Source organism: Anomaloglossus baeobatrachus, chromosome 1 (genome assembly GCF_048569485.1).
Source record: "Anomaloglossus baeobatrachus isolate aAnoBae1 chromosome 1, aAnoBae1.hap1, whole genome shotgun sequence".
Classification (NCBI taxonomy): domain Eukaryota; kingdom Metazoa; phylum Chordata; class Amphibia; order Anura; family Aromobatidae; genus Anomaloglossus; species Anomaloglossus baeobatrachus.
In genome coordinates, this window is record NC_134353.1 from 357,019,033 (window position 1) to 357,042,069 (window position 23,037).

Here is a 23,037-nt window from a genome sequence, read left to right on the forward strand (position 1 = left end):
GGGATAGGGAAATTGGAGAAAGCGCTTCATACTTACCGTGTCTCCGGTATGGCTGTAACAGCTTCTAGGCCGCTCACTATTCTTCCAGGGCCATATTCACTACTTGTGATTGGCTACAGTCAGACACCCTCAGCCTGTGTGACAGCACCTGACTGCAACCAATCATGCAACCATGCCTGCAACCATGTCTGCGGGTCACTGTAGATTTGAGTAAAAATAAATAAATAATTAAAACAATTGTCATAGGGTCCCCCATATTATGATACCCAGCCAGTACATATAAAGTCTATGGCTACAGACTGCAGACCCCATCCATGCGCTTATCTTGGCTGTGTATCAGAATAAAAGGAACCATATGTGGCTTTTTTTTTTTAAATTATTTAAATAAATAATTTTAAAAAACGGTACGCGGTCCTGTCCTAATTTTGATACACATCCAAGATAAAGCCCTGGGGGCTGGTATTCTCAGGATGGGGAGACCCATGCTTATTAGGCTGGGAAGAGAGTCCCCAGCATAAAAATAGCAACCTGCAGCTACCTGGAATTGCTGCATCTATTAGATATGACAGTCCTGGGACTTTACCCAGCTCATCCTAATTGCCCTGACATGGTAGTAATTGGGGTAATAAGGGGTTAATAACAGCCCATAGATGCCACCAAGCCCTAGATTAGTAATGGGAGGCGTCTATGAGACCCCCCTATTATTAATCTGTAAGTGAAAATAAATAAACACAAACATCCAAAAAATCCTTTATCTGAAATAAAATACAAAAAAACCCCTCTTTCACCAATTTATCAACCTCCAAAACACGAAGGCCAGACGTAATCCACAAAAAGTCCCACGACAATTGCAGCTCTGCTACATCTGAATTTACAGCAAGCGGCCATAGAACATGATTGCCCGCTGTGAGCTCCAGGCAGAGAATGAATGAGCAGCGTGATCGGCCTTGACACCACCTGTGACCGCAGGTAACCAAATCTAAGCTGACCTCAGTAAACTCAGCGACCTCATCTCAGGTGAGACTGGCATCTCCTGGCAGAAAACCCCCTTTTTTGCCATGAGATGTGGATTTTGTGCTGAAATTTTAAACACCATATTCCTGCACCCAATCTAAACCTTCTGGCAAAAACGCATGACAACTGGTTCATACTGAATGCGATTTTGAGCTTTTTTTGCCAGAAGGTGTAGATTGAGTATGAATAGGGTATTAAAAAAATGAATCACCAAATCTGCATCCCTTGGCCCAAAAATGCAAAAAAAGGTTTTGACGCCATTTTGGTGCGATTTTCTGGCAGGAGGTGCAAATTTGGTACTGAAATGTCTGCACCAGATTTCAGCACCAAATTTGCACATCCTGGCAGAAAAAAAACAGTTTGTTTGTTTTTTATATTTTTGGGGCCAAGAGATGCAAATGTGGTGATGAAATTTTTATAACATTCTTACACCAAATCTACACCTCCTGGCAAAAAAATGCATCAAAACCGCATGTTGCATGATGCGGTAGTGATGCATTTTATTTTTTGCCAGGAGGTGTAGATTGGGTGCAGGAATATGGTGTAGAAATTACAGCACCAAATCTGCATTTCTTGGCAAAAAACCTCGGTTTTCTGCCAGGAGATGCAGATCTGTGAATCGGAGTTTACTGAGATCACCTGAAGTCAGATTACCTGTGATCACAGGGGGAAACTGCAGCTGTGACCGCAAATAGCCTCAATGACATCATCGCTGATCGCGTGGCTAATTTTCTGCCTGAAGTTACAGCGTTATAGTAGGCGTGATGTTGGATGGCTGCTCGATGTAACTAGATGTAGCAGAGCTAGAATCGTGGGACCTTATGTGGATGATGTCGAACCTGGGTGTTTATGGGGTTAATAAAGAGGTTAAAAGTATTTTATGTCAAATAAAGGATTTTTTGGTGTTTGTGTTTATTTCTTTTTACTTACAGATTAGTAAAGAGGGGGTTTCATAGACGCCTTCCAGTACTAATCTAGGGCTTAGTGGTAGCTTTGGGGTGTTATTAACCCCTTATAACCCCGATTGCCATCGCACAAGGGCAATCGGGATGAGCCGGGTAATGTTCTGGGACTGTTACCTCTAATAGATGCAGCTATCCTGGGCGGCTGCAGGCTGCTATTTTAGGCTGGGAGGGGCAATAAGCATGGGTCTCCAAAGCCTGAGAATACCAGCCCCCAGCTGTCAGGCTTTATCATGTCTGGATATCCAAATTGGGTGGGACCGCACGCCATTTTTTAAAAATTATTTATCAATTTTTTTTTAAAAAAAAAGTTGCATGCTGTTCCTCTTATTTTGATACACAGCCAAGATAAGTGCATGGCTGGGGGCTATAGACTGTAGCTGTATGCTTTATTTGTGGTGGGTATCACAATATGGAGGGACCCTTTTTTTTTTTTAAATTATTATATTTTTTACATCACGACATAGACCTTCAGACAGGGTCTGTAATTGGTTGCAGTCAGATACTGTCACACAGGCTGGAGGCGTGTCTGACTGCAACCAATCACAGATGCTAGGACTGCTGGTGGGTGAAGCAGTGCATATGGATTAGCGATAATGAGTGGCTCTGGAAGAAGAGTGAGTGAGCCGGAAGCAGTTACAGCCATGCTGGAGGCTTGGTAAGTATGAAGCGCTTGCTTCATTCTTATTTTCTTCATTTTCCCTTTCTTTTCTTTTTTATTTCTCGAGTTGCTGGACCCAGATCATTACCCGGAGTTGCCTGAGAAATCTGGGCCAGGTCCGGCACTCAGGTATGTTTAAAACTGCGCGAATCTGGACTTTTACAGTCAGAGTTAGCCCATCAATACAAAGGAGCTTTATTTAAAGCATAAGATACCAAAAAGAGACAAAAATGGCAGTGTCAAAAATGCGATAAGATGCATGTTAAAAAAACCCACTCAAAAATGCAGTGAAAAGAACACAAGCGACCTGCTACAGGAATTCATCAACATAAAAAACTCACCAGATACTGATTGTGGGAATGTAGCTTCAAAGTGGTACATAATGTCATACTGTAGGCACCTTGTCGATGCGTACAGCAGATTTTCTTTTTTTTAGGATTGATAAAGGATAATATATGTATATATCCAGACTTGTGCTGTCTCCACAGATTATGCACACAACATTCTCCCACAGAAGTAGCTGAATCGGTTAGAAAATGCAAAAGCAATGGAATAGAACCTACCGTAATCACCATTGGGAACATACACTGACCAGCTCATATACACTTATTGTATCGTTCAAATTCATTATTTGTACTCTTTGAAATAAAAGAATACGGGAATTAGATATAAAATCCACCTATACTTACTCATTGAAGCAGTGAGCTGCTGACACCAGCCACTTAGCACTTATTATGGTGGCTCCACAGAAGTGTTCATTGTTCTCTCTGAGGCTAACCTGCCATGGAAACTCTCCTTTTGAAGCATCTGACCCGCCAACTATTCTGTTGGCTTTTTGCATTGCAGGTCGAGTACCGCAGTCTAAAGGAACAGTAAGAAGAGGGGCATAATAAGCAGTCACCAATGAATAGCTAATAGTCAAATGAGTAAGGCCCCTTACACTTCACATTCAGGAGATACTCAGTCCCATATGTCTTTTTAGATAAAAAGGAGTAATGGATCCAGGCACAAGGGATGAACATCTTGAGGGAAAAATAGGGGAATGTTTCCGCTCTCCCCTGTGTCACAATCTGAGATCCATTCTCATCCTAAAAAAACATACAAGGGAACAGATCTCCTAAATGTGAGGTGTAAGGATGCAGATGATCTGCAGACGTAAGGGCCCGTTACACGCAACGACATGGCTAACGAGATGTTGTTGGGGTCACGGAATTCGTGACGGACATCTGGCCTCATTAGCAACGTCGTTGCGTGTGACACGTACGAGCGACCACTAACGATGGAAAATACTTACGAAATTGTTGATTGTTGACATGTCGTCCATTTCCAAAATATCGTTGCTGCTTTTGGACGCAGGTTGTTCGTTGTTCCTGCGGCAGCACACATCCCTACGTGTGACACCCCTGGAACGACGAACAACACCGTTCCTGCGTCCTCCAGCAACGAGGTGAGCGTGACTTTCTTGTGACTTCTCTCTGCCCCTCCGCTTCTATTGGACGCCTGCCGTGCGACGTCGCTGTGACGCCGCACGAACTGCCCCCTTAGAAAAGAGGCTGTTCGCCAGCCACAGCGACGTTGCTAGGAAGGTAAGTATGTGTGACGGTTACTAGAGATATTGTGCGCCACGGGCAGCGATTTGCCCGTGACGCACAAACGACGGGGGCGGATGCTTTCACGAGCGACATCGCTACTGATGTCATTGCGTGTAAAGCGCCCTTTAGGCTACATATTAAAATGATGGCCAATCAAATAGAAACGGAAGGGACCCAGTTAAGGATAAAAAGACCTGTTTATTGAATTTATTCAATTTTTCCATTTCTATCACGGAGTAGTGATGGGTGATCCCACCGATGGGATCGGGAGCCTCGCTCGATCGTTTTGTAAAAATTGAGATCGGGATCGAGATAACGCGAACTTGCGTCTGATCACCGAACTCGGCTTTACAGTTATGGGATGGGGCGGAGGGGGCTGTAAAATAAAGAATATCTATATATATAATTGCCTTATTCTGTCTGTCTGTCTGTCTTGCTCCAAAATTGTGTCACCGTGACATTGTGTCACCGTGACAGTGTCATTACAGTGACAACTGTCGGATTGGCTGCTGGGCTCGGCCTGCCCCCCCCCCCCACGGATTGGCCGTTTGCCTCGGCCTGGCCCCGCCCACCGCATGGATTAGCCGCTCGCCCCGGCCCTCCGCATGCATTGCCCGCTCCAGCGTACACCGGCTTCTGGTACACATGTGCAAAGAGCCGGCATACGCTGACGCCTCGCCTGCTCGTCCCCGCCACACGTTGGCACACTCGGCCCCGCCCCCGGCGGACATAACCTTGCGATGCTGGGATCGTGACGGAGCCGGTGTACCCTGTTAACCATGATACACATCGCGTAACTATAGGAAGCGCTTCCCTTAGTTACCCGATGTGTATCATGGTTACCAGCGTACATCGGCTCCCGGTACACATGTGCAGGGAGCCGGCATACGCTGATGCCTCGCCCGCTCAGCCCCGCCCCCGGCACACGTTGCCACGTTCGGACCCGCCCCCGGCGGCCCCAGCATGGGGGATGGAGCACGATGGGGGGTGTGCAGCATGGAGGATGGAGCACGATGGGGGGTGCACAGTATGGAGGATGGAGCACAATGGGGGGTGTGCAGCATGGAGGATGGAACACGATGGGAGGTGCGCAGCATGGGGGATGGAGCACGATGAGGGGTGTGCAGCATGGGGGATGAAACACGATAGTGGGTGCGCAGCATGGGGGATGGAGCACGATAGGGGGTGCGCAGCATGGGGGATGGAGCACGATGGGGGGTGCGCAGCATGGGGGATGGAGCACGATGGGGGGTGCGCAGCATGGGGGACGGAACACGATGGAAGGTGCGCAGCATGGGGGATGGAGCACGATGGGGGTGCGCAGTATGGGGGATGTAGCACGATGGGGGTGTGCAGCATGGGGGATGGAGTACGATGGGGGGTGCGCAGCATGGGGGATGGAACACGATGGGAGGTGCGCAGCATGGGGGATAGAGCACGATGGGAGTGCGCAGCATGGGGGATGGAGCACGATGGGAGATGCGCAGCATGGGGGAAGGAGCACGATGGGGGGTGCAGCATGGGGGATGGAACACGATGGGGGGTGCACACACATACCGCCACACGTGCACCGCACAACACACCACACACACACTGGGAACCACAAACACCGCCCTACACAGACACCCCCACACACACAGACAACGCCGCACACACACAACACCCAACACACAAACACCGCGGCATACATAAATATATGCACATACCGCGCAACACACACATTGCACAAAACATTTCTCCCCCCAAAACTCACACATGCACTCCACACCCACACAAACCGCGCAACACACACAGCACCACACACACAGAACACTGCAGACACACAGCGCTCCACAAACAACGCAACACACACAACGCAACACACATACAACACCGCTCTCACACACCCCCACACCCAGACAACACCCAGAACATTTACAGCGCCCTACACAAACACTTGGCAACTACACACAACAACATCTATATATATATATATATTTATATATATATATATATATATATATATATAAACATCTATATATATATATATTTATATATATATATATATATATATATATATATATATATATATATAACAAAAATCATACATTAACTACACAATACGTAAATTCTAGAATACCCGATGCGTAGAATCGGGCCACCTTCTAGTAGTTAATAATAAACATTGTCATTTTACTTACAGGACTCTGGCTTCCGGCCGCTTCTGCTTCCGAGTCCAATCATTGCTGTGCCCCCGGGTTACAAGGACCTTCCGTGACGTCATAGCCATGTGACCACTCTGGTGTGAATGTTGTACAGACATTGGCTTACAGACTGGTCACATGGCTATGACATCATTCAAGGTCCTTTATGCAGTGGTGCTTACCAGAGTGCACAACAATGATTGGACGCGGAAGCAGAAGCGGTTGTTAAACAGAGTCTGCAGGACGCGTTGCGGGACCTGTAAGTATGATCATAATGTTTTTTAATAATGTGCTTTTTTTTTTACAGCCCCTGGAACCGATCTGGACCCGATCTGTAACACGAGCTTCCCAGGAAAGCTTGTGACCGGTATGTTTAACACGATCACTATGTGATCGGTACGATCCCCGATTTTTACAGTTTGGGATCGCCCATCACTATCAGGGAGCTGAAAAATGGGACTCTAAAAACAAGTATGAGCCCAGTATTAATTCAGTTTCAGAAACAGACCAGGAGATATGCACAGAACATTTTGTAGCCATGATTAAGGTTAAAAGGTTGTTAGATGGATTTATTTTTTCAGTACAAAATGAAATATTTCTCTAAAACTAGAAATATTTTTAAGGCTACATTTGTGGTGTGTTTGTCCTATACTTGAAGAAATTGCTCTAGGCTCAATATTAGAGGTTTTACAATGGAAGCTAGTGGGTGACATTTGCAATTGCATGACATATCTGGAGATGTGGTATAAATAGGTTTTATTAATCATGAAAATGTGTTTGTTTTTTAATTGTAATTATTACTGTGGAAAGATTACTATCAATTTTGAAATGCAAACTCACTGCAATTCTTCTCATCTGATCCATCCTTGCAATCTCGAATGCTGTCACATTCTGGGTTTTGCTTCACAATGCACTGACTGTTCTTGCAGGCAAATACTTGAGGTGGACAAGTTCCTGTAGTGGTAGCAACAAGAAAGTAGCAATTGAGCATAACATCCAAGCAATGGAGTCTACTCAGGAGGACAATGGTTAGGCATTAAGCAGGTCATACACATCCAAACTCGCCAATTGTAGAAGCATCAACTACTCTTTTCAAATAAAGAGGTTGTGGTGCTCTTGTAGTTCTGTGTTAGGCTACTTTCACACTTGCGTTGGACGGCTTCCGTTGCTATCCGCAGCCTTGAGGAATTACGGTAACCGTTGCAGGAAACCGGTTTATTCTTCATAGACTTCTATTAGCTATGGATAGCAACGGATGGTCTTGCGTTGCATCCGCCCCGCGGCACATCAGTTGTTTTGTCGCTGACCATCAGTGACCTCCAGGCGGATGGAACGCTGCATGTAGCGTTTTTCTGCGCTTTGCGGAGTGTAAAAAAAAACGCAACCTGCAGGAATCCATTGGCGTCCGTTGTTTTTATAATGGACGCCTATGGTGGCGGATTCCGTTAGAATCCGTCATTTGACGGATTCCGTTAACGCATCCGTCTTTACACAACTGCGCATGCCCAGATGTGTAAAGTCAAGGAAAAAAACCTATAACGGATTGCCTTATTTTATACGATCCGTAGCATCCGTTGTGCCACTATATGAAACGCGTCCGTTGCATGCGTCACACAACGCAATACTACGGATGCCGTTCCATGCAAGTGTGAAAGTAGCCTAAAGTAGCTTCACGATTATCCAAACTCTTTCTCTCATCACCTTTTTTTCAGGAGAATAAATGCATTGTAGAAACTTTTATGTCTTATGTATTGCATTTTTATTCACCAGATTCATATGGGCGGCACGGTGGCTCAGTGGTTAGCACTGCAGTATTTGCAGCGCTGGGGTCCTGGATTCAAATCCCACCAAGGACACCATCTGCAAGGAGTTTATATGTTCTCCCTGTGTTTGCGTGGGTTCCCTCTGGGTTCTCCGGTTTTCTCCCACACTTCAAACACATACTCCTATAGATTGTGAGCCCCAATGGGGACAGTGCTGCCAATGTATGTAAAGCGCTGTGAAATTAACAACGCTATATAAATGAATAAATATTATTAAAAAATTGTTTAAAAGAACTGAAGTCCTCAGTGGTTGATACCTTTAAATGGCTAACTGAAAAGATGGTAATAATAGCAAGCTTTCGAGACTGCTCAGGTCTCTTCTTCAGGCTCAATATAACACAAAATCTGAAGAGTCACATATTTATACACAACAGGACATAGAATGGGGCCGTAAATAAAACAAGTTATGTGAAGCAGAACTAAAAGTATGGCAAAAGGACAAACTGTTGTAGCCATAAATATTGCTGCAGTTCATAGATAAGCAGTGTGAAAGTTTTATTGTCCTCTGATTAGGATCTGGTCCGGGCTGTGATGCCCCCTGATGGTGTGAGGAACACATCTTTTAATTGATGTAAAAAGACATAAATCCATGAGACACATTCATTCCTGCTCTGAATGTGTCAAAGGTCATCATTAGTTTGTATTCCCATAGTCTCATAGTTATTATTATATTATTCATTTTTGGCATTCTCTTAAGATGTAAACTTAATCCTCATAATACTAGAGGTAAAAATATGTATATTAAAATAAAAACATTGGCATGGTCAGACTTCCACCTGACCCTGGTTTTGCTCTTCTGTGTCTTCTTCTAGGGCATAGATCATATGCGTTATTCTGTATCTTCCTGGTAGCTGTGAATCCAACCGCTCTAATTATCAGTCCCTTAGATAACTGTATGATTTTATTCACTCTACCGGCTTCCACAGATAGTGTTAACTCAGCCCAAACGATGACTTGTAGGAAGACCAGGAGAAACGCTGTAGTTTTCTTCTAGAATCTTGTATTAAGTACAAAGTAAAGGCAGGTGAAAAGGAATAATCTGTACAGGTTCTATCAGATTTAACCTGCTTTTTCAATTTATATTAAAATACAACTTTTTATTTATATCTCTTTAAAAATCTTCACACAAAGACAAACAAAAAGACATACACAGTGAAACCTTAAAAAGGTTGTCTAAATCACTATACTCAAGACTCTTGAGGGATGGAAGGTCTAAGAAATGTATACACCTCCTTTTAGAAATTCAATCAAGACTCGGGGGGAATTAATCAATTAGAAATATCCTTATCAATACCCTCACAAGGACTCTCCCTACCTGTCAATGGAGTACATCCTTAATTATACGATGCCCCCATTCCTCGACGGCTTACCCTTGTAAGTCCCTTCTCTCTCCCTCTCAATTTATACAAAAACAAGTCTCTATAGTGATAAGGACCACCTAAAACTCCGACACCTCAATGCATCTAGTACATGTACAATGACATTAGTACGTATTAAGGACTATCCCTTCATCTCATTCCTGTCTGGCCAATGGAGCACACCCTTATTTTTTGAGTGCCCCCACTCCTCGGCGGCTCACCCTAAATTTTGCCCTTCCTATCCTAGTTGAGGAAATAGCGTACGGTCATGGGAAAGCTCAAAAAAGAAACACTTATTTACTTATGCTCATGTTCTTTCAAACGGTCTTAAAGGTGCCTAGAGAATATTCCATATCTTATACCATAATTTTAGAGGTCTGGTCTCTACAAATGAAAACAGACCACCTCACTTTCTGGCACTCAAAGCATAGAAATGCGTATAATTTGTACCCAATCTAAACTTTCCCTCCATCTTTCTCCTTCCTAGCCAATGGAGCACACCCTTAATTTTTCGGTGCCCCCACTCCTCGGCGGCTTGCCCTGAGTTTGGCCCTAATGTCAAATGGTCATGCAAAAATTCCCATTATGTTCAGCAAATGAGATGAGTCACTTATCTGGGGATCTCCACGGTGCCTAGAGAATATTCAATTTCTTATGTCATAATTCCTTTTATGGTCTGACCTCAAATCTAATTATCAGTCCCTTAGATAACTGTATGATTTTATTCACTCTACCGGCTTCCACAGATAGTGTTAACTCAGCCCAAACGATGACTTGTAGGAAGACAAGGAGAAACGCTGTAGTTTTCTTCTAGAATCTTGTATTAAGTACAAAGTAAAGGCAGGTGAAAAGGAATAATCTGTACAGGGTTGCAGACATGTCTCTTCAGTAATGATTCCTCTAGTCGTCATCCCAGAGATGATATGCGTCCGCGCAGTCGGGAGGCTGCTGTCGCCACCTGGTGTCACTCAGCCTCTCTTTCACCCCATAGTGATGCGGACATGGTTGAAAGTGAGTGCCGCGACCGTTTGGGAGGATGTGCGTCTTGTAGGAGGAGATCGCGTCGGGACTCTTCATTTTGCCTACGCAGACGTTTCCTATGATCACCCAGCCTAAGTCGTAGCGCTGAGCGAATGGCGCATCATGTGGCCCGTTGATGTGTTGGCGTACTTTGTGTAGCCGAAGGATGTCTCTTCCAATCAGAATCAGGATTTTTGCACTATGATCAAGAGGTGGGATCTTGCTGGCAATAGTTCTCAGGTGAGGGTGGTGAAGAGCTGCCTCTGGTGTTGGAATCTCTTCCTGGTTAGCCGGTATCTGGTTGCACTCGACGAGTGTCGGTAGAGGTATCTCTACGGTATTTTCAAGAGATGTTACCACGAGACCACTGGCTCTTCTTCCGCAAGCTTCTGAGATGCCGCTGCAAGTACCTAGTGTGTAAGGGTAGGCATTTCCTTTTAAGCCGAACAAGTCGAAGAGTTCAGACCTGGCAAGGGACCTGTTACTCTGGTCGTCCAGGATGCTGTACACCTTCACGGCCCTTTCTGGGTGACCTTTGGGATATACCCTTACTAGGCATATTTTCGCACAAGACTTGTCCCAGAGATCTTCTCCGCAGACTGCGGTGCATGAGGAGGATACTGTGAGGTGGTTTGCAGCTTGGCCTGTACTCTCCCCGCCATGACTTGTGGCAGGAGAAGGTGTAGGTGCAGGATCAGGCTGAGATGGGTGCAGCGCTTGTACGTGATCTGTGCTGTCACACTCCATGCACTTAATTGTAATATTACAGTCCTTGGCAAGGTGTTCTGTAGAGGCACAACACCTGAAACATACCCCAAACCTTTTCAAGAGTTCCTTTTGTTCTTGAAGGGGTTTCTTCCTGAAGCCAATGCACTTCTTCAGGGGGTGTGGCAGTTTGTGAATAGGACATTGGCGGTTCGGATTTTCTGCCTTCCCGCCTTCAGTGCCATTGTCTGGTGCTGACGGTGTAGGTGGTAGAACATCGGTCTTTTTGACTGATACTGGGCCCCTACATTTCCTGTCATTTTGATGAGGGCTCTCATATCTTGGAGCCGGTGAAGTGGAGCCGGTGGGTTCTCCACAGGTGAAGCTGGGGTCTGCCTTACGTTCCGCGATGCCGTTGATGAACTCGCAGAAGTAGGAGAATGGAGGGAAGGACACTTGGTGCTCTTTTTTATAGTTTGTTCCTACCGTGGTCCACCTTTCCTGCACGTTGTAAGGTAACTTGCCGACTATGGGTTTCACCCCACGAGCGGTGTCCAGGTAGCTGAGGCCAGGTAGGTGTGTGTCTGTTTTGGCCAGCTGGAGCTCAGACAGCAGGTCGCTGAGTTCCTGGTACTTTGAAGCATCCTTGCCAGATATTTTGGGAAGGTCGTATAGTTGTTTCAGCAATGCATCTTCAATTGCTTCAGGACTGCCGAAGCCTTTCTCTAGTCTATCCCATGCGGTTGCGAGACCAGTTGTTGGGTCGCTGATGTAGACGGATCTGAGTCTCTTGATTCTCTCAGTAGACCGTGGCCCTAGCCACCTGATTAGCAAGTCCAGCTCTTCAGCAGCTGTAATGCCGAGGTCACGCGTTGCGGTGTTACGGGGGGCTGTCTGATAATAACCGAAAGGAGTATCAGACAGTCAGGGTCCACCGTGCAAAGACTTTGCTGCAGACTATGGCAGAGTGCAATACCTCTGTTAACTCACAGAAGGATATAATAAGAAAGTAAAGCAATTCCTCCCTTACTTGGAGGGTGTGTGGAATGATCTCTGTTAATAATCACAGAGACAAAGGCAATGTGTGCGAAATGGCACCTACCTAGGTCCGCTCTTCTAGTGGTGCAAAAGAGACGAACAGCAGCGTAAGCCGCACAAAGCTCCTACCTGCGTTCGCTCCACTAGTGTGCGAGGACACGAACCACTAGATATGGCACCTGCCTAGGTCCGCTCTTCTAGTGGTGCAAAAGAGACGAACAGCAGCGTAAGCCGCACAAAGCTCCTACCTCTGTTCGCTCCCCTAGTGTGCGAGGATACGAACAACTGCCAGACGCAGTATAAGGAACGTTACCCTAGCGGCAACGTCCGTCCACCTACGAGTACAATCACAAGGCCCAGCCAGACCATGTGCCTCAGGCACCTGCCTATGTCCGCTCCCCTAAGAGGTAAGGATACGGACAGCAGCCGAAGCTGTAAGGTATAAGAACGCTACCCTGCCGGTAGCGCTCACCTAACATAGACAGAGGAATGCCTAGAGGAACGCGCACAGAGCGTCTACTCATATGCATGAACCAAGAGGACTGAGCACCATGCGGCGTGTGTCAGGGTCTTATATAGACTCTGTGCCTCATCCAAGATGGAGGACACCAGAGCCAATCCGCTTCCAGAACGACAGGAGTGACGTCATGCTGGCCTATCACCGAGCAAGACGTCACAAGCACATGACCAGCGACCAATCGGCATAGAAGGTGTCAGAGACATGTGACCTCGTGTCAGCGATGATGTCACCCGCACATGTGCAATGGCTCCAAGATTGGACTTAGTCTCCGGCGCTCGCACATGTGCAGTAGCAAGAAATCTGGACTTAGTCTCCAGCGCTCGCACATGTGCAGTAGCAAGAAATCTGGACTTAGTCTCCAGCGCTCGCACATGTGCAGTAGCAAGAAATCTGGACTTAGTCTCCAGCGCTCGCACATGTGCAGTAGCAAGAAATCTGGACATAGTCTCCAGTGCTCGCAGCAACCGTAACAGTACCTCCCCCTCAAGGGCCCCCCTCCCGGCGACGCAGATAATCGGCAACTAAGTCGGGAGCATGGACAGCCTCCTCAGGCTCCCAAGAGCGATGTTCCGGGCCATAGCCCTCCCAATCTATCAAGAAGAACCTGCGCCCTCTAACCATCTTAGAACCAACTATGGCTCGTACCTCATAGCTAGAGCGAGAGGAATCAGAGGCAGGAGAGTGCACTTCACGAGCGTGAGGTAAAATAGCCGGCTTTAGCAGTGAGACATGGAATTTGTCATGAATCCTAAGATGGACAGGTAACTTCAATTGATAGACTACAGGATTTACCTGTCGAAGAACCTCATAAGGACCCAGGAAGCGAGGGGCAAATTTGACAGAGCTCACTCTAAGTCTGACGTGTTTTGCAGAGAGCCACACAAAGTCCCCTGGAGAAAAGACAGGAGCCGGGCGACGAAACCGATCGGACACTGTCTTCATACGGTCCTTAGCTGCTTGGATCGACTCTTGAGTCCGATCCCAAACCTCTCTGGCATTAGTTGCCCAGTCGGCCACAAGAGGAGGAGGTGCAGCAGCGGGAAACGGTACCGGTACCCTAGGGTGTTGCCCATTATTGAGTACGAACGGTGTCTGCCCAGTGGCCTCAGCCAGCGAATTGTTAAGGGCAAATTCTGCCCAGGGTAGGAGGGAGGACCAATTATCGTGGTTCTCAGCAACAAAGTGTCGAAGGTATATAATCATAGATTGATTTGTACGTTCAACCAAACCATTAGTCTCCGGATGGTATGCCGAAGAGAGATTCAACTCAATTTGCAGAAGGCTACAAAGATCTCGCCAGAAACGGGAAGTAAATTGCGGGCCTCTATCACAAATGATACGATCTGGCATCCCGTGAAGCCTAAAGACATGCTTGAGGAATAGTTTGGCTAGTACCCTGGAAGATGGGATTCTCGATAACGGTACGAGATGAACCATCCGGGAGAAATGGTCCGTAATGACCCACACAAATCTATGTCCCTGTGAACATGGAAGATCACCCACAAAGTCCATGCCTACCACCTCCCATGGTCTATCTGGCACTGGTAAAGGATGCAAGAGCCCAGCCGGTCTCTGCCGTAATGGACGGTTGCGAGCACACGAGTAGCAGGAACCGACATATCTCTTGACGTGGCTGGCTAAGTGTGGCCACCAATACCACCTCTCCAGTAACTCTCGTGTCCGCCTAATACCAAAATGCCCACCCACCTTTGAGGTGTGGGCCCATGACAGTATATCATTCTGTCGATCAGGCGGAACAAATGTCTTGCCCGGTGGGATTTGGTCTAACGTCACAGGGGAGAGCGTATGAAAAACCCTGGAAGGAAGGATAAGACGAGGTTCGTCAATCTCTTCCTGGGTAGAAAGCATAGAGCGAGACAGGGCGTCTGCCTTGTTATTCTTACTCCCAGACAAATAGTTGATGGAGAAGTGAAAGCGGGAGAAAAACAAGGACCAGCGGGCTTGGCGAGGATTCAGACGCTGAGCGGTTTGTAAGTACGTCAGATTCTTATGGTCTGTATAGACCTGGAAAGGATGTTTCGCTCCTTCCAGCAAGTGACGCCACTCCTCCAAGGCTAATCTCAAGGCGAGCAGTTCCCTATCCCCAATGGTATAGTTTCTCTCTGCCGGTGAAAAGGTTTTAGCAAAGAAGAAACACGGCCTTTTTCTACCTGCACCGTTCTTTTGATACAAGACCGCACCAGCACCCACTGAAGAGGCATCAACCTCTAAGAGGAAGGGCTTACTCTCATCGGGTCTTTGAAGAATGGGAGCAGTTGAAAAGTGTCTTTTTACTGCCTCAAAAGCCTGAGATGTCTCAGTAGACCAGGTTTTGGGATTAGCACCTTTCTTAGTCAAGGCCACCAAAGGGGCCACCAAAGTAGAAAAATGGGGTATGAACTGCCTGTAATAATTTATAAATCCTAAGAAGCGTTGCACCGCCTTCAAGGAATGAGGTTCGGACCATTGCAGGACAGCAGAGAGCTTCGCAGGATCCATAGCCAGACCCTCTTGTGAGATAATGTAACCCAAAAAAGGCAATGAGGACTGCTCGAATACACATTTCTCGAGTTTAGCAAACAATGAGTGCTCCCTTAAACGGGAAAGGACACGAACGACATCCTGACGATGAGTCTCCAGATCAGGAGAAAAAATCAGGATGTCGTCCAGATACACCACTACTGAGGATAACAGTAAATCCCTGAACACATCATTTACGAAGTCCTGAAATACTGCGGGTGCATTACATAACCCAAAAGGCATGACGAGGTATTCATAGTGACCGTCTCGGGTGTTAAAAGCGGTCTTCCATTCGTCACCCTTTCGAATTCGTACCAAGTTATACGCACCCCGCAGATCCAACTTCGTAAAAACTTGAGCTCCTCTCAGTCTGTCAAAGAGCTCCGAAATTAAAGGTAATGGGTATTTGTTCTTTATTGTGATTGCGTTGAGACCCCTGTAATCTATGCAGGGACGCAAATCACCCTCTTTCTTCCGAACAAAGAAAAACCCAGCTCCCGCGGGAGAGACAGACTTACGAATGAACCCCTTCTCTAAGCTCTCTCTTATATAGGTCGACATGGCCTCCGACTCAGGTATCGACAGGGGGTAAACCCTGCCTTTAGGTGGAACCGAACCTGGGATAAGGTCTATGGCACAGTCATACGGCCTATGGGGTGGAAGAACCTCAGCACCCTGTTTGGAGAACACGTCAGCGAAATCCAAATAGGGTGTAGGTATGGGAGAGAGATCAGTTGATGCAACTGCAACGACCTTAGGTGGTAAGGGAAGACATCGGGACTGACATTTCGAACCCCAACTAATAATGCTGTCAGACTCCCAGTCAATGTGAGGAGCATGAGTCCGAAGCCATGGAAGACCCAGAAGGACGTCGTCTATACCCTCAGGCAAAACAAGAAAAGAAATCTCCTCTATGTGACCCTGAGACAGGGAAAGGCGCAAGGGAACTGTCCTCAATGTAATGGAGTCAGACAACATAGTTCCATTAACAACACGGACAGGAATAGGCGCCTCTAACATGATAGAGGGAATATTGTGTCCCTTTACAAATCCTGAGGACACAAAAATCCCGTCAGCTCCGGAATCCACAAAAGCCATAATAGGCCATGTATTCTCAGATAACGAGAGCTGACCTGGGATACAACACTTAGAGGGTGCAGAAGACGTCTCTAGTAACCCCCCTCTAATGGTTACTAGGCCAGGGAGTTTCCCTGACGACTAGGACACTTGTTGGCATAGTGCCCAGCCTGACGACATACGTAACATATAGGAGGACCAGACTTGCGTAGTCTGGAGAACGTATGACCTAACTCCATAGGAGTGGGAGATGTTTCAGATGCTGAGGAAGATGGTAGTGGACCCTCAACAACTGGAATAGCCCGATGCTTAGGGCGTGAGGAAGAGACCTCGAGTCTACGTTCCTTATGGCGTACATCGATCCTCGTTGCTACTGTGATCAAGTCCTCCAGAGAAGCAGGGACTTCACGAGTAGCAAGGGCATCTTTGACATAGCCAGCCAACCCTCTCCAGAAGATAGGAATCAACACCTTCTCTGGCCAATCTAGTTCTGCCACCAGAGTTCTAAAAGCAATGGCATAAGAACTAGTGGATAACGAACCCTGAGATAGATCTAACAGTCTCAGGGCCGCATCATGGGTAACCTGCGGACCCATGAATACCGCCTTAAGAGCATCAAGAAAGTCTTGATGTCTCAGAGTAACCACATCAGAGCGCTCCCATAGGGGAGTCGCCCATTCTAAGGCTTTGTCCTGAAGTAAGGAGATGATAAAGCCTACTCTGGACCTCTCCGTAGAGAAGCGAGAAGAGTTAACCTCTAGGTGTATCTGACACTGACTAATGAAACCACGACATGATCTGGCATCGCCAGAATATCTGTTTGGTAGAGCAAGTCGAGGATCATGTGCAGATGTCACCATGGTCTGAGGTTTATCCTCTATACTCTTGAGCCGTGACTCAAGTACTTGTATGTAACGGTGTAACTGCTGATATTCTGCCATAACTGCCAGACCCTTGGCTCAGTCCTAATGTTACGGGGGGCTGTCTGATAATAACCGAAAGGAGTATCAGACAGTCAGGGTCCACCGTGCAAAGACTTTGCTGCAGACTATGGCAGAGTGCAATACCTCTGTTAACTCACAGAAGGATATAATAAGAAAGTAAAGCAATTCCTCCCTTACTTGGAGGGTGTGTGGAATGATCTCTGTTAATAATCACAGAGACAAAGGCAATGTGTGCGAAATGGCACCTACCTAGGTCCGCTCTTCTAGTGGTGCAAAAGAGACGAACAGCAGCGTAAGCCGCACAAAGCTCCTACCTGCGTTCGCTCCACTAGTGTGCGAGGACACGAACCACTAGATATGGCACCTGCCTAGGTCCGCTCTTCTAGTGGTGCAAAAGAGACGAACAGCAGCGTAAGCCGCACAAAGCTCCTACCTCTGTTCGCTCCCCTAGTGTGCGAGGATACGAACAACTGCCAGACGCAGTATAAGGAACGTTACCCTAGCGGCAACGTCCACCTACGAGTACAATCACAAGGCCCAGCCAGACCATGTGCCTCAGGCACCTGCCTATGTCCGCTCCCCTAAGAGGTAAGGATACGGACAGCAGCCGAAGCTGTAAGGTATAAGAACGCTACCCTGCCGGTAGCGCTCACCTAACATAGACAGAGGAATGCCTAGAGGAACGCGCACAGAGCGTCTACTCATATGCATGAACCAAGAGGACTGAGCACCATGCGGCGTGTGTCAGGGTCTTATATAGACTCTGTGCCTCATCCAAGATGGAGGACACCAGAGCCAATCCGCTTCCAGAACGACAGGAGTGACGTCATGCTGGCCTATCACCGAGCAAGACGTCACAAGCACATGACCAGCGACCAATCGGCATAGAAGGTGTCAGAGACATGTGACCTCGTGTCAGCGATGATGTCACCCGCACATGTGCAATGGCTCCAAGATTGGAATTAGTCTCCGGCGCTCGCACATGTGCAGTAGCAAGAAATCTGGACTTAGTCTCCAGCGCTCGCACATGTGCAGTAGCAAGAAATCTGGACTTAGTCTCCAGCGCTCGCACATGTGCAGTAGCAAGAAATCTGGACTTAGTCTCCAGCGCTCGCACATGTGCAGTAGCAAGAAATCTGGACATAGTCTCCAGTGCTCGCAGCAACCGTAACATGCGGTTTTGAAGGCACACTTCCACCCTCTGTAGTTTTCGGGCTGGTCGTCAAACTTTGTGAGACCGGTGTTGGTGAGTTCTCGGCGGATCATGTACCTCGCAAAGTCAGACATGTCTGATCTTTCCGACATTTGGGGCACATTTGCTGACTGCGTGGTGCTGGTTGCGTGATTCGTAACTTCTTGGTTCGGGAACATGGGAAAGTATGGAGTGGCGTGGGCGTTTAGACCAGTGATCGGTTTGGTGTGTACAATCTCTGTTGTATACGGGGCTGGAACTACATAGTTGTTGGGAGTGTAGCACCTTGCCGGCATGTTAGGTTGCATGTAGACATGAGCATACGGAGGTTGCTGATGCGCAGGGTGTGGTTGTGCATTGGAATATGAAGCTGGTTCAGGCTTGAAAGTCTGAGGTGCATTGGACTGACCTGGAAGGCTGGAAGCTGTAGGTGGATCAGTGTCTTGAGGCTCTGGAGAAGTGTTAGCACTGACGGGAATGTTGATGGTAGTTGGCAGTTCGTCGGCTTGGCTCAGCACATAATCTCTTGTACGCTTACGTGAGTCTTCTGTGTCGAGATCACACAAACTGGCGCTGCCTTCTTGGCTCCCACCCAGAGCTTGCTCAAAGACTTTTAGCCTTGCCATGGCCGCCACATGTTCACATTCCTCTGAAGGGCTTCAATTTCTGCTTCCTTGCGTGCAGATTCTGCTTTCATCTCTGCTTCCTTGCGTGCAGATTCTACTTTCATCTCTGCTTCTCTCTGGGCGAAGATGGCGTGTACTTTTGTTGTTTCTGCTTCCGCGCGCGCCTTTATGAGCTGCTCACTGAGGGTTGAGTACCTTCATGAGCCTGATTTGAGTGAGTGCCTTGAGCTCTTAATGGACCTGGATTTGTAAGATGCCGCTCCTGACATTTGCGCAATTTTTGCTTCAGTCTCGCTCACAATGTCGCGCACGGTGCGGTCTCAGCATTAAGCTGTTGAAAGTCCTGTAGTTCTTTTTGAGACTGAGACGTATTTGATCTCAGCAGGGTAGAGGAATATTTTTTACAAATCTCTTTGTAAGACCGGTATGCTGAGTACAGTTGTTCAAGGGCTCCCTCTGGTGGTAGCTCATGAGCAACGGGCGCAGATAAAACAGTCAATTGTTTTTGCACTCTTTGCCACAATAATGCTGTGTGGGTGTGCAGTTCACTTCTGGCTGTTTCTAGGTTCTCTTTAACCTTCCATGTTGGTTTTGTCAACCGCTAGATCTTTCACTGTAATTTGAGTGTGAGTCCCTGTCTTCCTCTTGTTGCTTTAAAGCAGGTAGTGAAAGGGTTCTCTTTACCTCCATCAGGAAGGGTGAATGCTGCTCTGCACTGGTTGTCAGGGAAGCAATACAATGTTGCAATCTCTGCAGCCAGCAGCCAGTGTTTGCAGGATGTATTTGCAGAGTCTCTGGCTGCAATTTACAATTATGGGTGATTCTTGGTTTATAGCTGTACACAGTTCTGATAACAGGTTAATACTTTACAGGGCACTTTGTCTGAAGCTGCTATAAAGTTTTATGCTGTGGCTTGTTATCAGCCCCTTGGGGTAATCCTTTCTCTGGATTGTATGCAGTATAGCACTCCTGGAAACAGGTTCTTTACTGATATATGTATACTAATCCCGGTCACAGCTAGTCCTTTTCACTATTCTGTATCTTCCTGGTAGCTGTGAATCCAACCGCTCTAATTATCAGTCCCTTAGATCAGAGGTTCCCAACTCCAGTCCTCAAGGCACACCAACAGTGCATGTTTTCAGGATTTCCTTAGTATTGCACAGGTGATAATTTAATCACCTGCAAAGGTGCTGAATCCAACACACATGCAATGCTAAAGAAATCCTGAAAACATGCACTGTTGGTGTGCCTTGAGGACTGGAGTTGGGAACCTCTGCCTTAGATAACTGTATGATTTTACTCACTCTACCGGCTTCCACAGATAGTGTTAACTCAGCCTAAATGATGACTTGTAGGAAGACAACGAGAAACACTGTAGTTTTCTTCTAGAATCTTGTATTAAGTACAAAGTAAAGGCAGGTGAAAAGAAATAATCTGTACAGGGTTTTAGACATGTCTCTTCAGCAATGGTTCCTCTAGACTAAACTGAAGGAGAAGGGAGGAGCTTTCTATACAGAAGCCAACTAAGGGAGGAACATAGGGACAAACTTCATACAGTCTAATCTACCTAGTAACAATAAAGGAATTTCCTGATAGTAGGAAAAATATGCAATGCAAGAATTATATACAACAGGTTGTTCCCATTCATGGGACACAACATGCGTCACTAATGGATTTAAATATTAAACTCTACATTCCTGATTCAATTATTACATATAATTATTATCATCAATTTTGTATATCATTTCAGGATTGTCACAACCAGAATGGTCCCACTTAGAAACTATTCTTCAATAATCACTGTTCCTGTCTTTTAGGCTATGTGCGCACAGTGCGTTTTTCGCTGTGTTTTTTTGCGTTTTTCGGGTGCGTTTTTGGCCTCAAAACTGCATGACTTTGCTTCCCCAGCAAAGTCTATGAGTTTTCATTTTTGCTGTCCGCACACAACTTTTTTTAAGCTGCGTTTTTGAGCTTGAAAAAAAAAATGGACATGTCAATTCTTTCCTGCGTTTTTCTGCGTTTTCCGCCCATGCAATGCATTGGAAAAACGCAGCAAAACGCAGCCAAAAACGCACCAAATCGCGGTAAAAACGCATGCGTCTTTTGACACGTTTTTCCAACGCGGGTGCGTTTTTGTGCATTTTTATCGGCCAAAAACGCACAAAAACGCAGCGTCAAAAAAAACGCAGCGTGCGCACATAGCCTTAAAGTGACCCTCCACCATAGGACTTAAAAGTGACTATACATTTCTAATGTACATTACATTACACAGGGCCTCATACTTCCTTCTCTGCTGAGATCAGTGTTCCTTAACACCCACTTACAAAATGGGTACTGTAATGGCAAGGGGTGTGCACTCGTAAGTTTAAACAATGCCTTTCGCATGCTGTGGAATCGCACTTTCTGAGGAACTATGTCTCAAAACGCACATCGGAGAGTGGGTCGGGATAAGAACTTTCCAGTGATTGCATGAATCTGGGTTGGTATATACTTTGTGATAAATGGTAGGCACCACTCTAATCCTCCTTTATTTGCATGATATGCAAATGATAAAAAATGGAAACAAAGCTTTCAAAACATCTCGATTTTATTCTGTATCAAATTATGAGTGCCACACACAGAAACACACACACACTAACGTATGTTATCAATGAGGTTATTAATGTTTGGTTGTGGGATATTTTGCCAGGTTGAATGCACTTAGGCATGCAAATTATCATGAGCCAGTGCTGGCAGCTGCCTGTGCAACCGCTGACCAATGACATTCCAGATGTGCTTGATAGGAGACCTTGGTAGCATTTTTAGGCCATGTAGGCTGTTCACAGGAGAATGAACCTGATATTATGAAGCTGAAAAAGCACCTGAGATACTTTAGAAAAATGGCTGTACAACTGGTTTCAGGACCAAATCAATGTAATGGGGAGCTGTTATTGCATCGGGAATGAAGACTAAAGGGGTCCAGTAACTTTATATTATCACATACCATAATTAAGAGAATATTGATGTGATACACCACCGGATGGAGTTCCTTCACCACTATCTCTGTGACGACCTGTTTGTCTAGCTCTATATTACCTCACACCTAGACTTGTCCTATTGGAGTCAGTTGCTTCCCGGAAATTCTACTAAATGAAGGCCCACCACTTCAGGTCGGTCCGTGCCTATTTCTGGCTTCCGGCTACTGAAGAGTTTCCTTTGTCCACTTGATCTGGGTTTCCCGGGGGGACCCTGAGGGTCTGGCAAAATTAATCTGGACTTCGGTAACTATACCTTCCTCAGGTACAGCTTCTTCTCTCCACTCAACAGTATCCCTATCTGACTAATCCCAACTGTCAATTCTTGTTGCTGGGCAGATTTAACCTTTAACTCCTTCAGCCCTGTTCTCTATCCCAACTCCAAGCTAAGGGACCAGGGAACAGTGACACCTAGTGGTGCCTGAAAACAGTGCACCCAAGAGCACACACATATAAACAACATTTTCCTTATATAAATACACAAAATAACCATGGTGTCTTTAGGGGGGTTGTAAGGCACTGGTAACCATCCCACAGGCAGAAGCTTTGTATCCCCCAATATTTTTTCATTTTTATCTCTAACTAGCTGTAGTACCCGACGTTGCCTGGGATAGTAACTGTTTCTCTGTCTCTCTCCTAGTCTTTGTCTGTCTATCCCTCTGTCTGTCTCTTGGCCTGTCAGTCTCTGTCTGTCTGTCTGTCTATCTGTCTGTCTCTTCCTGTTTCTGTCAGTCTCTCTGTCTGTCTATCTCTCTCTATCTGTCTATCTCTATTTGCCTGTTTGTCTC

At 46.4% G+C, this 23,037-nt stretch overlaps 1 protein-coding gene across 1 annotated transcript in view; it reads right to left on the reverse strand.

Moving 5' to 3' along the window:
* TMPRSS9 (transmembrane serine protease 9) overlaps positions 1–23,037 on the reverse strand; it is a 291,040-nt gene that overhangs the window by 89,564 nt on the left and 178,439 nt on the right. The window contains exons 7-8 of the mRNA XM_075352437.1: positions 7,253–7,366; positions 3,327–3,498 (exon numbers count right to left, since the gene is read on the reverse strand). Of these exons, the coding sequence (XP_075208552.1) occupies positions 3,327–3,498; positions 7,253–7,366 (286 nt within the window). The remainder of the gene's footprint in view (positions 1–3,326; positions 3,499–7,252; positions 7,367–23,037) is intronic.